General features: G+C 41.7%; 1 protein-coding gene across 3 annotated transcripts in view; it reads right to left on the bottom strand.

Moving 5' to 3' along the window:
- Positions 1–13,600, bottom strand: part of LOC115037434 (regulator of G-protein signaling 6-like) — a 59,803-nt gene that overhangs the window by 1,568 nt on the left and 44,635 nt on the right. For all 3 annotated transcript variants that reach the window (XR_003840464.1, XR_003840465.1, XM_029495980.1), the window contains 13 exons: positions 12,805–12,911; positions 10,224–10,275; positions 9,081–9,145; positions 8,735–8,811; positions 8,151–8,232; positions 7,967–8,041; positions 7,575–7,676; positions 7,152–7,213; positions 5,316–5,426; positions 4,170–4,295; positions 2,155–2,341; positions 975–1,064; positions 705–758 (listed from right to left, as the gene is read on the bottom strand). Coding sequence is in view for 1 of the 3 variants with exons in the window: in XM_029495980.1 (XP_029351840.1) it covers positions 705–758; positions 975–1,064; positions 2,155–2,341; positions 4,170–4,295; positions 5,316–5,426; positions 7,152–7,213; positions 7,575–7,676; positions 7,967–8,041; positions 8,151–8,232; positions 8,735–8,811; positions 9,081–9,145; positions 10,224–10,275; positions 12,805–12,911 (1,190 nt within the window). In the remaining 2 variants the exon portion in view is untranslated. The remainder of the gene's footprint in view (positions 1–704; positions 759–974; positions 1,065–2,154; positions 2,342–4,169; positions 4,296–5,315; positions 5,427–7,151; positions 7,214–7,574; positions 7,677–7,966; positions 8,042–8,150; positions 8,233–8,734; positions 8,812–9,080; positions 9,146–10,223; positions 10,276–12,804; positions 12,912–13,600) is intronic.

The raw sequence follows: 13,600 nt of genomic DNA, 5'->3' as shown, positions 1-13,600 counted from the left end.
AGTTAGTGCACATTAACAGATAATCGCCGGCAAATGAACGAAGACAGCAGCGATACGACAACGAAACGCCACAATGGAGTACAAGCTGAATATTTCACGTCTAGTGAGACTCACATAACAATTATTTATTGATTTTAATCGTCCATGCTCTCACTACATCTAGATGCGGGGTTTGGTCTGTTATGGCTGCAGGTCTGTGTACACCAAAGGCTTCAGGTGTTTGGGTGAAAAAAATAACACCTGTCTCCGCTTCATGAAGCATTAACAGTGCAGCCACCAAAGCCGACCGTGGAGAGCAGAGGAATGCCTTCATCTCCTTATTTAGCCTGAATTTCACGTAGTAAAAGCGTCCTGCCACTGTTTTTTCAGTTACACGGCTGGACACATGAATTAATGCAATGAACAATGAGTTCTCTCCCGTCGACTAATCACCAGGTCATTTCCCAAGACCAATATCAAGAAAGAGAACATGTCCCCTCAGGGAAGGAGCTGAAGAGCAGCAGCAGTAAAAAAAAGTTGGGAATCTCTGGAAATGCTTGAACAACAGAGCACTAGAAATAATAATATTCAAAGTTTTGCAAAAAAGTAAAAATTTTACGGTAACTTTTTGGCACTTCGGACATGAAACAGATGGGCATCACAATTCATCACACATTAATGAATGCTGTTTTAAGAGTAGAAAGCAGAAGCAGCAGGACACTCACCACGCTGCGAGTGAACTTCTCCAGAGACGTACGTCGGCCCTGCTCCGTTTCAGGCTGAAGAGTCAGAGAAACATTCAAATGCTCAGATATGTAGTCTTCAATATTCAGAAAACGATTTCCAGAAAGTGAACATTAAAGGACTTTAAAAGTTCTGAAAAACATGGCCATTGTGTAGCATTAGGTAGGAATTATAGGGGACAGTGGCACGCCCTGACAACATCAACAGTCCCTACCATCAGTTAGTTTATATGATGACAAACGCATACATACTTTCTTCCTCGCCATCAGCAGGTCTTGGTACACGTTGGAGCGCAAGAAGCGTGTGTAGCTGTCACTTTTCATCAGTTTGTAGATGTGGTCCTAAATTGAGAGAGACAAAGAGAGAGAGTGGAGCCATGAGTTGGGGGGTAGTTCTCTCTGAAACATTTGAATAAACTGCATGAGGCTGTCACAGAGAGAGAAAGATGGTGAAAGCTGGCTGCCAACTAATTGAGACTAAAATCTAGTCTTTAACTACCTACTCCCTTTTAGTCCTTTAACAGGAGAGGAAATCCAGCAGACCCCCCCCCCCCCCTTCCTCTATCCCTTCCTACAACCTTATCCATCACCCAGTGAGGCGTTTCCTCCTGAAATCACCACATGATGCAGAGCCATTAGCAGATAGTGGTGAAGTGTGTGAGAAAGACAAATGCACGAGACAACAGTGTTGGATTCAGTTTCACACTGAAATTGATCACCTGAGGAGACAGAAATTAAAATGGCAAACATAAATGCACTGACTGGCACCCTGCACCTGGCAGCTTATTATTTTTGCAAAGCAAATTCTGATTCCTAAAAAAAACAACAAAAAAAACCCCAAACAAAACCCTTAAGGAAATCTTACATTCTTTTATTTATTCTTTTGTATGACATAATTTAAATATCTAGCGTTTTTGCAGAGGTGTGAGCTGCCCGGGGTGACTGTGATGGCAGGACATGGCCCGTATTATGACATCATACAAAGATATTGTATCCTAATGTATTGTGATGCGACTGATTGAGGTGGACAGACGTCACGACATCTTGTATTCCACCTCCTTCATCAGCTGCCAAGAAATGTGTGACTGCACATGAAAAGGCAGCAGGTAGACACATATAAATAAATGCATTAGTGAATATATTTCCGGGTTAATCTTACAGCTGCGTCGCCATAGCGATTCTACATGGTATTTTAGTATTTGAATAATTTTTCCACCGTGTAATAGATGCAGATATTATTCCTTTGTGCATGTTTACTTGGAAATGTTTGAAGTGTTTGTGAGGCTCACAGAAAATGAGATGTACTTTAATATTACCGTTATTGCACTATTTCAGAGCCCTTCATGACGACTAGTGTTAAGAATGAATAACCTATTAAACACAGCAGGCAGCACGTTCTTTCTTTATCGCTACAGTCTCGTATTTTGCCCACCTGTGCATCCTCGTAGCTGTACCGCCCGGGGTCCTTCAGGTTCTGGCTGGTGCGTTCATAGCTGTGGGAGTCCAGGTTGATGGAGCTGGGCGCTCCCTCTGCCAGGAACTCTGTCCAGATGTCCTGTGCCCTCTGTGCGACTTCCTGCTGGGGCATCCTCTTCAGGTCCTGCACCGCCAGCCAGAACCTGAAACAGCGGAAATCATAATTCAATTATCCAACTCACCATCATTGTTTGACATACAGAGACATCACAGATGTCTATCATCTTTCATTCCAAGATGAGAGTGCTCAAATCTTCCCTAAACAATTTCTTAAATTATTCCAGCCTGAGCTTGGTCATTACAGAGAGTGATGATTGTGTTTTTGAAATGACTAATGAACAATCATCACCATGCTGCCCATTCCTTTTCATTTAAATTATTTTCAATTCCAAGACTTATCATGACAATAAACTGGATGTGATGGAACAAAATGTAAATTAAAAAACACAATCAGATGGTGATCAGATAAAGTGGCCAGTCATTTCTTCTGACCTGACAACGGCTGGTATCAGAGACTGAGACACTTGAGACGTGAAGTGTGACACAAACAAAGCAAAGCAAAACAAAAAACACCAACTTCCAATAGTCATGTTTATCATTTCACAGCAGCAATTGTGGACTTTTCACTGCAGTCTGATGGTCAGATACAGTCTAATGTTTCAGGGGCAGCAGGTCATAAGCAAAGAGCCGCTGGCTGAATGCCTCCAATATTATTGTGTATCTATATTGATCTGTGGACCGGTTTGGCAATATAGAGATAAACACCTCTGGGCTGTGCATCCCCGTCTCTCTCACTCCATCCATTTCCCGCTCACTGTCACTTACTCTCTTTAGTGCTATTTCACAAGCTCCCTCATAAAACCAAAGGCAATTAAAGGTCCAGAAAAGGGGTGAGGGGAGTGATGGGATAGCTAAAGGGTGAGGAGTGACAAAAGGTATGTGCTCTCCCTCCCACAATTTTATACATTTATACTGTGAATCAATAAACAACATTAAACTCACTAAATCGGGGAAAAGGCACACTTGCACGACTGTACACGCATCCAAATTTAGAAAGGACGGTCATCCCGAACAGCTGCAAGGTACTGTTGATTTTCGGCATGCAAGCAAGTGATTAGCCTTGCTGTTGCTGTTTGCATTGTGAATGTGTTATTTCTGGATGCCCGAATGTGTGTGAGTAGGTGCTGTAGGTGTTGAGGATATAGTATTTTATATACTGGAGAGGTGACTGATTTTCTACTAGAAGCTGTGGAGGAGGTGAAAGAACCATTGGGTGGATGGAAGGTCCCATTCTGACAACAGCTCAGGTGAAACTGGCAGTTTCCACTATTGACAGCTTGACAGCTGCTGCAGAATACAGACAAACAATCGTTAACAAATCACTGAATTTAAATGAACAGTTTGTGCAAGAACAATAAAATCTATGTCCCAAAGTGTCAAACTGATGTCAGTGTCATGTAAATATTAAACTATGACATACAGACGGTTAGCTTAGCTTAAAAAGAACAACAACAAAAAAGATGCAGACACAGCTCACTGCAGTTTACGAATTCTGCCTACCAGCTGTTTGCGTTGCATTTTAAAAGTGCAGGTAAGCACATTTTCTTCCATTTGAACAATACCAGACCTGCTTTTCTCCCTCTGCACAGAGCGCACAGAGTTTCACACAGAAAGAGAATTAAAAAACCAACTTGGAGCTCAGAGAAATTTGAAACATTAAAATGCAGATCCACTTTTTTCTAATTATTCAGAACAAACCTTGTTGAAGCGAAACGTGTTTCCAACGGTAAATGTTCTGAAACTTGTGTAGTAATATATGCAGTGAGGCAGATGTTAATAATAAAAGGATGAGGCGTATTTTATCATTAGCATGTGAAACGTAAGGTCATGCTGTCTTTTCACCTCTCACATCTAAATTCTAACCAATCAAGCTGTTCCTGAGATAATTACTGAGGCGTCGTGTGCGCTCACCGCAGGTTTTCTGAGCTGAACTCTGACTCCAGGAACTTGAGGAAGAGCTCCTGTCCCGTCGGGTCTTTCAGGGCCTCCTCCAGAGAAAATCCCCACTTCTTCACCCTCTGCTGACTGGGCTCCTTACTGGGAGGGATGGGAGAGGATGGACAGGGAAGGAGCCAAGACAGAGATTAACATCGAAGGAATGAGGAAGACACTGAAAGGTAAAATTTGATTGTTCCAGAGGGGCAGATGTCGATGGGAGTTTGTGCGTTTCATCATTTGATTCTCTGAAGGGGATTTTTTTTTTCTCCTTTCCTCTCATTATTCATTTTGACTGAATTATTAAGATACATTAGGCACAACGATTATTCCCCTCTAATTAAATCCTGCATAATTCAGAGAAGCCAGGAGTTCAGAGCATAGTGCAACTTGTCGAGAGCTGTGACCGCCCTCTGAGAGATAATACCTCAGTTCATTACGTTCATATCTCCTGATACCAACTAAAAACTAAATCAGTAATTTCACTTACACATACACTGATCATTCATAGTTCATTGTGATTGACTGCGTTAACAAAGACACCTCTGAATTTCTTTACCGCTTAAGTAAATGGCCTGTCGCTCAAAGTAATCACCTGAAACCATCAATAGTTTAACTGAGTAGTGAGATTAAATCAGTTTTTGTTATTTAAAGCATCGAGTTTGTAGCAGATGTTCGAAAAATTAACACGTTCTCTTCAAGCCAGTCGACTTGTATTGGAAACAGGTTTTTCAGAAAATAGGACTTTTTCTAATCAATGGAAGTCCAAACAATTTAAACCTATTCACCTAATTTAGAAAAAATCCAAATAGATAGAAACACCATCAGAAAATGCACTAAACAGACATTTTGGAAAATAAATTAAATCTGAGTGAAACAAAACTGAAGTTATTTTGGTCAAAGTGTTCACTTGCCAACATCGAGAAGATTCATGAAAAATTCATATGCAACCACACCTCGTTTTTGTCTATCAGAGAGCTCTACATGCAACCGGAAATGTTTAAGTAATTACACACATCAACAAAAACAAAGTGAGCAGGTTCACAACAGAGAAATTTGAATTACAGACTAAATAATTCAGAAGCTGTGAAAGTGAAACTGCTGCGGTTTCTGGTTTTATACCTGCTCTCCAGATCCCAGAAGGAGGGATCGTCACTGGTCCAGGGGTTGGACGGTTCTGGTGCGGTCACAAACGGGTCGTACTCCATGTACTGCTCAGTGTAGGTTATCAGACTGAGACACACAGGACAGAAGAGGGTGAGCTCCAGTTTAATAGTGACATTTAGAGCGTTAGTTCGAGGTCTGTAGAATACATGGACCCCTGCTGGAGTTGTGATTGAAGATAATTATTAAAAATAACAAAGACTAAAAGACAGAACAGGAGCATCTGTTCTGACAAATATCACCAAAGCTCAGATGTGAACTTCCTCCTTCTCTTTGATTTGAGGGACATAATGAAGCAGCCACTATAGAAATACTCCATAGCCTTCAGTAGGAAGACGATCCAGACTGCTCTGCAGAGATCACACGACTGAGCCCCAACAGAAAGAGCATCTTTCTTCCACAGTAAATGTCTCAAACACTGACTGAGAGTGTCAGTTCAAAGGAGGGAAAATGTTCAGCAGACAGGTTGAAGTATAACCAGAAAGAAAATCCCAGGATGGGAAAAAAAAAACAAAAAAAAAAAAACAGTTTGTTTTTTCAGGCAAATACATTTAGTAGTGCTGTGGGGTAGATGAAGGCTTTGTGTCGGGCCCACAGAGCATTTAATCCAGCAAATGTGCACAAACGTTTGCAAAGAACTAAGAGCCATGGAGATTAACTGACCAGGCAACCAAGACGCTCAATTAAACTAATACCCATTAAAGGATGTCAGAAAAACAAAACAAAACAACAAAGTCCTGCCATATTGGAGCAATTCATACAAACAGACATGCACGAGGTAACAACATGATCAAAGTAACAAACTCCACTCTGACTGGTGCTTTCTGAATTATTTCACATTTAATACCAAGAGAGGCACAAATTAAAATAAAGATTTAATCTCAACTGAAGAGTTGGGAGCATCTGGAATTAGTCCATTTAAAGATAGACGTGTAAGCAAAGTGAATGTTTCCAGAATGAATAATTACTATTTAAACGTCCTCATTATGCTCAAAGCTTTGGGTCCGTCATATGAAGCGAGGCGTCCCCCTGTGATCAGGCTTCTTCCCAACATGGATCTTAGCTGGTTTATTTTCTACCAGATATTTAGACAAGAGTTTTATGATTCACTGTGTTGAGGCTGCAGAGATCGATTCAGGTGCTGGAAAGAAAGTGACCTAAGAATTAAGAAGCCTCTGCACATCGAAGCGATTTTCAACCTGTTGGGGTTCAATTAGCTCACTTATGACATATTTCTGCTCAGATGTATTTGAATGTTGTGAATTGTCTGACGCAGCCGCTGTCGTTTGTCATGTCAGCTCACTTGCGAGGTTTGGGCTAAATAACGGGAGCTTTCCGCTCCGTGGAGCACCAATTAAACTCGGCCCCATGCACGGGGGCGCGAGGTTAAAGGGTCGTGGAGGCAGAGCGAGCGAGCGGCCGGCTGTAATCACAGTTTTTCTGCTCTGCTGGGAAATTAATGGCTGTCCTGACTGACTGAGCAGAGGAGGGGACTGTCAGGAGGGCAAACAGCAGAGTGTGTCGGTCAGCCACACAGCAGGGACACAGTCATAAAAGAAGGGGGCCAAAATAAATTTCATTTCTCAGTTACATCAGCTTTGGGACTGTTCCTAATACTCTTAAGCATCTTTTCAACTAATCTCCTGAATTTCTTTTGCTCAACTCCATCTTGTCGTCTCAGATGAGGACGAGGTGGGGATGTTATTCTCCTGTTTCTCAATGATGCCTCATTGTAACCCAGACAAATCCCACTCCTCTTATTTCTCTGCAGTATTTGTGCAGTATTTTCTGTACCTTTCAGCCACCTTGGACATCTTCATGCAGTGACGGTCTAGCTGGGTGTTCAGGAACAGGATCTGAAAGAGGAGATGACAGGACTTCAGCTTTGTTTTTGTTTTGTTTGGCAGTTTCCATCCAGCCATTGGTACTGTTCGCTATGTGTCCTATGATTAATATTATTATTCTCTCTTGTTGCCATTGGCTGCCTGTTGCTTCAGCCGTTTTTTATCCGTGTTTGCATCAAAAACCTTCCGGTTTTACGGTGTTTGTGCAGATTTTTTGACCTGGTAACACAAAGTACACAAGCAGCATATAAGCTGCCAAGCTTATCTGGAATGAAATCAACCGAAGAATTTTTTATTTTTTATTTTTATTTTGGCAGTTTCATCACCCACATCAGAACAGTTTTTCTTCTTCTATTTATTTATTTATTTTTACCTCTTTCTCCACATCCTCCTTGGTGCCTTTTCTGTACTGCTGCGAGGGAGTGTGTATGGGACTCTGAGACTGCGTCCCCTCCTCCACCACACCGTACACCGACTGCTCCATTTGAACATGATCAGAGTGGACAGGCAGGACAAGTAGAAGTTTTATCCAGTTAAAGGAATATATTCTCATAAATCACAAATGAAAATAAATTCAATGGAGGAACAAGGAAAAACTCCAACATTTGTAAAAATTAAAGTCACCCGTATTTTTACTAGATTTCTGTTTCAGTGTTTTTCGATGAGGACATTTGTTAGACCCAGATACGAGGAAGGGATGGTTTTACAAAACCATCAAACATTTACGGAGCATCATTACTTCTGCCATGTCACTGAAGCGCCCACCTTCTTCACTCTATGAGGGTTCTTCATGCGTCTACATTTCCTGATGTCCATCTCTGTGGTGTTAACACATCCAGGCTGTAAAAGACAGAAAACAAAAACACATTTTAGGAACTTCTGCAGTAGAAAAAACAAAGAAAATACACAGTATGTGGATGGAAGAGAAGGTGGCCAGACCGGGGCTTACCACAGGCCTGTGGACGTCCCAGAAGGCTCTCTCCTGACTGTCAAGAATCTTCCTCTCAGTTTTATCCTTCTTCCTGTCGATCCTGCAGATTAGAGCAGTGAGTGTGAGAGATCTCGTGGCTTTTCTGGCATCGATGTTAGATGTAGCAGTGGAATCAAGATGGAGGGATAGATTGACCAGAGATGATAAAGCTGGAGCTGGAGGATTGTCCATCAGTTTTAACAATGCTTGCTGAAGGGTTTTGGCACAGTCCCTGCTCCTGTCCGAGCACATCTCCTGACAGTGTGTGTGTGTGTGTGTGTGTGTGTGTGTGTGTGTACACTGTTAGTTTTTGGTTTTTGCTTCAGATTTCTGTAATACATTTCTGAGCCAATTTCTGTATGACAACATTTCTTTACCGTATCCATTTTTTCTGATAACTGCAGCTGTACAACGTTATGAGAAATTCCATCACAGGGGAGGTGATGGACACATCTCAGGTTATGGGATGTCACTGTAACATTCATCTTTTAGTTTAGGTGTGAGTGACATTACTGCATGCATCGTAGTTTCATGCAATGCTAACGGCAGCAGACGACACTTACTTGACCTGGGCCTCAGCTTGCATGTAGATAAACTCCCACTTCCTGGCAAAGGCTCTCTGTAACCTGGCTAAGTTCTCCTGTTAGAGAGCAGATAGAGCCAGAGAGACACGTTACAGTCCAAACTCTCCAAGGAAACAAGTTATATCGAGACCAAATAATAAAACAGCTGCAGACATTTCCACACTATTAAAGATCGAAACTTCCAGAGATGCAATTTCAATAGCACATCATCTCAAACACACACACACACAGTCTGACCTTTAAGAGGTTGTCTTTCTTTGCCCCAAACTTGGCACACAGATCGATACCAAAAAGTAATAGCTTACAGGAACAGTTAAGCACTCACCGCCTCATAATCTGCCAGCTCCAGTCTGGTTTTATTCTGCATGGTCCTCTTGCACAGATAGATAGCTGATAAAGAGACAGACATTTATCAGTGTAAACATCTCTCACCCCCCTGCGTACCTGTACCTGCTTCACCTCCCATAGCATGAGAGTTCAATCAATTTCAGAGACTGCCCGTCCTCCTATCGGTTACTCTGGGATTAAGGGGTGGAGTGTGAAGAAGCTTAGAGTCCTGAACTGCGGCCAAGTCTGCCTCTGTGACCGGATGGAAGGCAGGAAGTCGAACGGTGATCAGCTAACCGTGGTGACTATTCCTCCGCAGTGGAAGTTGGGCTGTGGTATTTAGCTCAGTGAGCAGCAATTTGGGTTGATCGGGTATAACCAGGCTTTACTATGAAGCAGGATACAAGGTCAACAAGGTACAGGACCCCAGAGGGAACAAACTGTTCGGGGTCCTCTAGCTCCAAACAGTGCTTCTAACAAAAAGAGGAGAGTTTCTGACACTAAATTAATACATTGCTTCATTTTAATCGCACAAAGGTTTCATGTCAGCAATGATACTGTGTTGTTGTGTAACTCTTCTTTATTCTTCATCATTAAAATTAGCTAATTTTTTCTCCCCGTAGTTCTGATGATGGTTAGATCCATATGAATCTCTGAATGAAACATTTATCTGTGCAGTACACTTATTTTGTACACAAGAGGAACACTTCGCAAGTCCAACTATAAATACTCACAGCTACATAAGCATTCATTAGACTTTTTTATTATTATTGAAATATTTTATTTATGTTTCTTCGTCAATAAGATGATACAGGATTTGGAGAAAATGTTTCACAGAGGAGTAAATCCCAGAACTGCTGTTCACATTTCTGTGACGTGTTAATGTCTTGTAAACATTGGTTCATATTTAAATCTGGAGTCTCTCTGCACCAGCGAATTTTATAGAAGATAATGGCCATTAGGAGCAACTCGTCTTTAAACTTCCAACAGGGAGTTTTATGCCAAAACACAGAATGTGATATGAATACTTTGGAATTCAAAGCACCTTTAAAGTAATACTGCAGCACCATAATACTAGTCCAGTCCTTTGTTGAATATAATAGGCACACAAAATGTCAAACAGCCCCCTTAAGATTCTCACCGTAGTCAGTGTTTTCAGGCTCCCAGCAGTTGGACGGCCAGAAATACGGTGCCTGAGGGGGAAACAAGGGGAAGAGTGAGAGTAGAAAAACATGGATGAACAAATGATTCGCACGTCCACTATAAAAACAAGTATTGGCTGAATTTCCAAGGACGACAATCTTTAATAAAAAAAAATAAAAATAAAATAAATAAATGGGGAAGTCAAAAGTGTGCAGATGTGTCCTTCCCAAACTTTTCGGTAAAGCTGCGCTGACTTTTACCAGACGGTCGTTTTGCATTGAGACACAGCAGCCCACATAATTTCCTTGCACCATTATGTGAGGAATCAAAATCTTTTTTAATATCATGACTGAATGGATTCAAAGCTGCCAACTCCTAAAAACTTTTTCACCACGAAACAGGCAGCCTGGGGTGCTTGCAGAGAAGTTGGAGTGCCGCAGCGGCACAATAAAGCGAGAGGCGATGAAAGCTGCGACAAATAAACAATGGGGAAGCAGAACACTGAAGCCAGCAGGCAAAGAACAGATGCTGATAGGACTGTTATTTGACATAGCTCACATGGTCTTGAATCACAATTCAATTCAGAACCATCTTCATTTGCTTCAATGAGGGGAGATATTACATAGTGTTTAATTGTTTGGGTATTCCTTCCATCTTTTTTGTCTTGCACTGCTTGAAATATTAAATGCTAATGAAAAGTGATTATCTTCATGAAGCGTCACTGCTACAGCAACAACATCCCCCTCCTCCCTGCCTCCTCTTCACTTTGAAGGTGAACCAAGGTCAAAGCTCGGCAATGTGCGCTGCCGTCTGGTTTAATTAAATTGCTCCTTGAGCTCTGGTGAAGACTCAGCTCCAACAAGTCTGGGTGAATAGGCAGGAAGGCGACGCTGCACAGAGATCGCTGTAATCTTCTCACATACCGCCTCGCTGTTCCCCCACTGAGGAATTTGAAAACATTGTGTCCTCTTTTTAATTAGGAAAGTCGGGATAAAGCAGCCCAGCATAATTAATCTGTGACTTTAATGCCACTCTTTTATCTCTGGCCAGTGAAGGAGGAGTAAAATGTCAGCACGCTTTGCTTTCTTTTTTTTTTGTCCCTCGATGAGACTTTAATTTGAGTGTACCACTCTACTACACTGTGTCTCTGTCAGGCTGCTGGTACACGCCTACTCGGCCCGAACCCCTGCACGCGCTTGATGAATATTTGAACAGATCACCATTCATTTTTAATAGAGTCCCAGGATCCCATCATAGTACTGAGGAAGGTGTGGACAGTGGACAGGGGCCTTTTGTCATCAAGATCAAGATTGGTGTGTTATTCCGTAACGGAACAAGCGATCTTCAGCAGCTGATTGGAGGTCTGCTTTATGAAGGGAAGCATCTGCAGAGACCGATTACCCTTGGTGGACTTTTTGACTATGGCCCGTGCTAATACAGGATCAAGACGGGATTAGTTTCGAATCCAGCCGTGACACTAAAAGCTCTGGCCAAAATTAGCATTTACTTTATTTACAAGAAAGAATGCAAGTACACACAGACATTTTCAAAATCAACGCATAAAAATTGTGAATAAAGCCAATCTCTCAGCTCAGAGGCCTCAAACAGAGCTTTGAGCTAAACGCTAAAAAGGCTAACAAGGAATTAGTCATTGTTATGTTGTTTTTTGTGTGTTAACATGCTACTGAGCACTAAACACATAACCTAAATACCTGCGTATTTAATATTTTGCCACAATCCTCATCATTATGCAGGCATTAATAAATTCAAAGCAAAGTGATGACCTTGTTGGTCAGTTCAGGCTTTGGGCAGAGCCCCTGGGGGGACAACTCTATCTCTTGTATTCAGGTCTTTCACCGTTGCTGCAGATAAATATGATTTACCCGTCACAAAGAGGACACTTTCCCATCTATCTGGCGACGGTTCAATCTACACATCAATGCTGCGACAACGCTAAAATAAATACTCTCCTCTTTTGTGCTATAACCCGGCAGATGTCTCAGCAAATTCAATCTGCTGTGACAAAATGTAGATCCCGATTCTTATCGTTTCTCTCTGCAGTGACTTCACACATAGAGCAGGGAGATTTATGACATTGAGAATGAAATGCGTTTTATATTCAGTTGGTATCTCAGTCTGCGGGATACCACGGAGGAATGTAAATGACAATAAAGGTTCATGGTCAGGTTTAGTTAAAGGCCTATAACTATCATCATCACATTAGATGTGTCGTGTGTTTCATTTGTTCGGTTTACATCTACTTAGAGTTTTCTCCCCTGAACGTAACATAAGCACAATATAGCATCCTGCAAAATCAATGTAGAACAGCAACTCAGTATCAGGTGTCCAAAGACAAGTAGAACCACGACTCAATGAGCTTTTTCCACTTTCTCTAACTGCAGTGTGTAGCTTTTCTCCCACACACCAAACTTTAGGATTAACTTGAGACATAAAGTATCTACACCTACAAGCCAAGTCATGCAGCCTTGAACCATTTCAATATATCACAAGATGACTTTATGGTTCCAAATGTCGCCACTTTTCTCATTTCTCGGTATCACCTTAATGGTCTTGCTCACCTGAAAGCGGTAGAAGGTGCCATCATCTTTGAGGGAGAGGACGTGGTCTGAGATAGGGAAGAAGTATCCCTGAGCTGCGATCAGACTCCCGATGTGCATGGCCTCAGCTGTGAAGGATACGAAACATGGAGCTCAGATTACAGCGGCTTCCTTTCATTAATGCAATACCTCTATGGGTGGAATAGAGGTAAGCAGTCTCAATCTTGAGATTTCAGTGCGATTTTCTTGCCTTGAAGGTTTGGATAGAAGAAGTGTAAGATATTGATCAGTTTACCGTATATTTAAATAGCCTGTTGATCTTGTATTATGACTCAAGGATTGGCTCAGCGTTCAAGCTGTGGGCTACTGCGCCAACAATAAACACTGCTCTCCCACCGTCAGGCCTCAGGTCAGGCCAAGTGAACAACAAATCCACAGCAAATATTGACCACTATGTTTTATTTTGTGCATTACCTAACTTCAACTTGTAAAAACCTTATTTTCTATGTTCACGTTTCTCTAAGTAAGGAATGTGGCAATGTGTAATGTCAACATCTGCCTTGTGTTTGTGTTTTTAAAAAGTTACAGATCTGGATTAGCTTCCACTGTGTCTGACCGTCCATGAAGTGGACTCGTCATGTGATCAACTTGTTTTCTATTTTCCAGAAGTTCCCATCATTAATGTAATACTGTTTTCAATATTGCACAGTGATAGCTCATTAAGATTAAGTCAAGCTGCAATATTCAAGCATGTTTGTGGCCGTTTCAGTGCAATATACACAGGGTGATGTTGCACTACAGATGTTGTTTTTCAGAA

This window comes from Echeneis naucrates, chromosome 24 (assembly GCF_900963305.1).
Source record: "Echeneis naucrates chromosome 24, fEcheNa1.1, whole genome shotgun sequence".
Lineage (NCBI taxonomy): Eukaryota > Metazoa > Chordata > Actinopteri > Carangiformes > Echeneidae > Echeneis > Echeneis naucrates.
The sequence above is the reverse complement of the archived record's forward strand: the minus strand, read 5'-3'. Positions and strand labels throughout refer to the sequence as shown.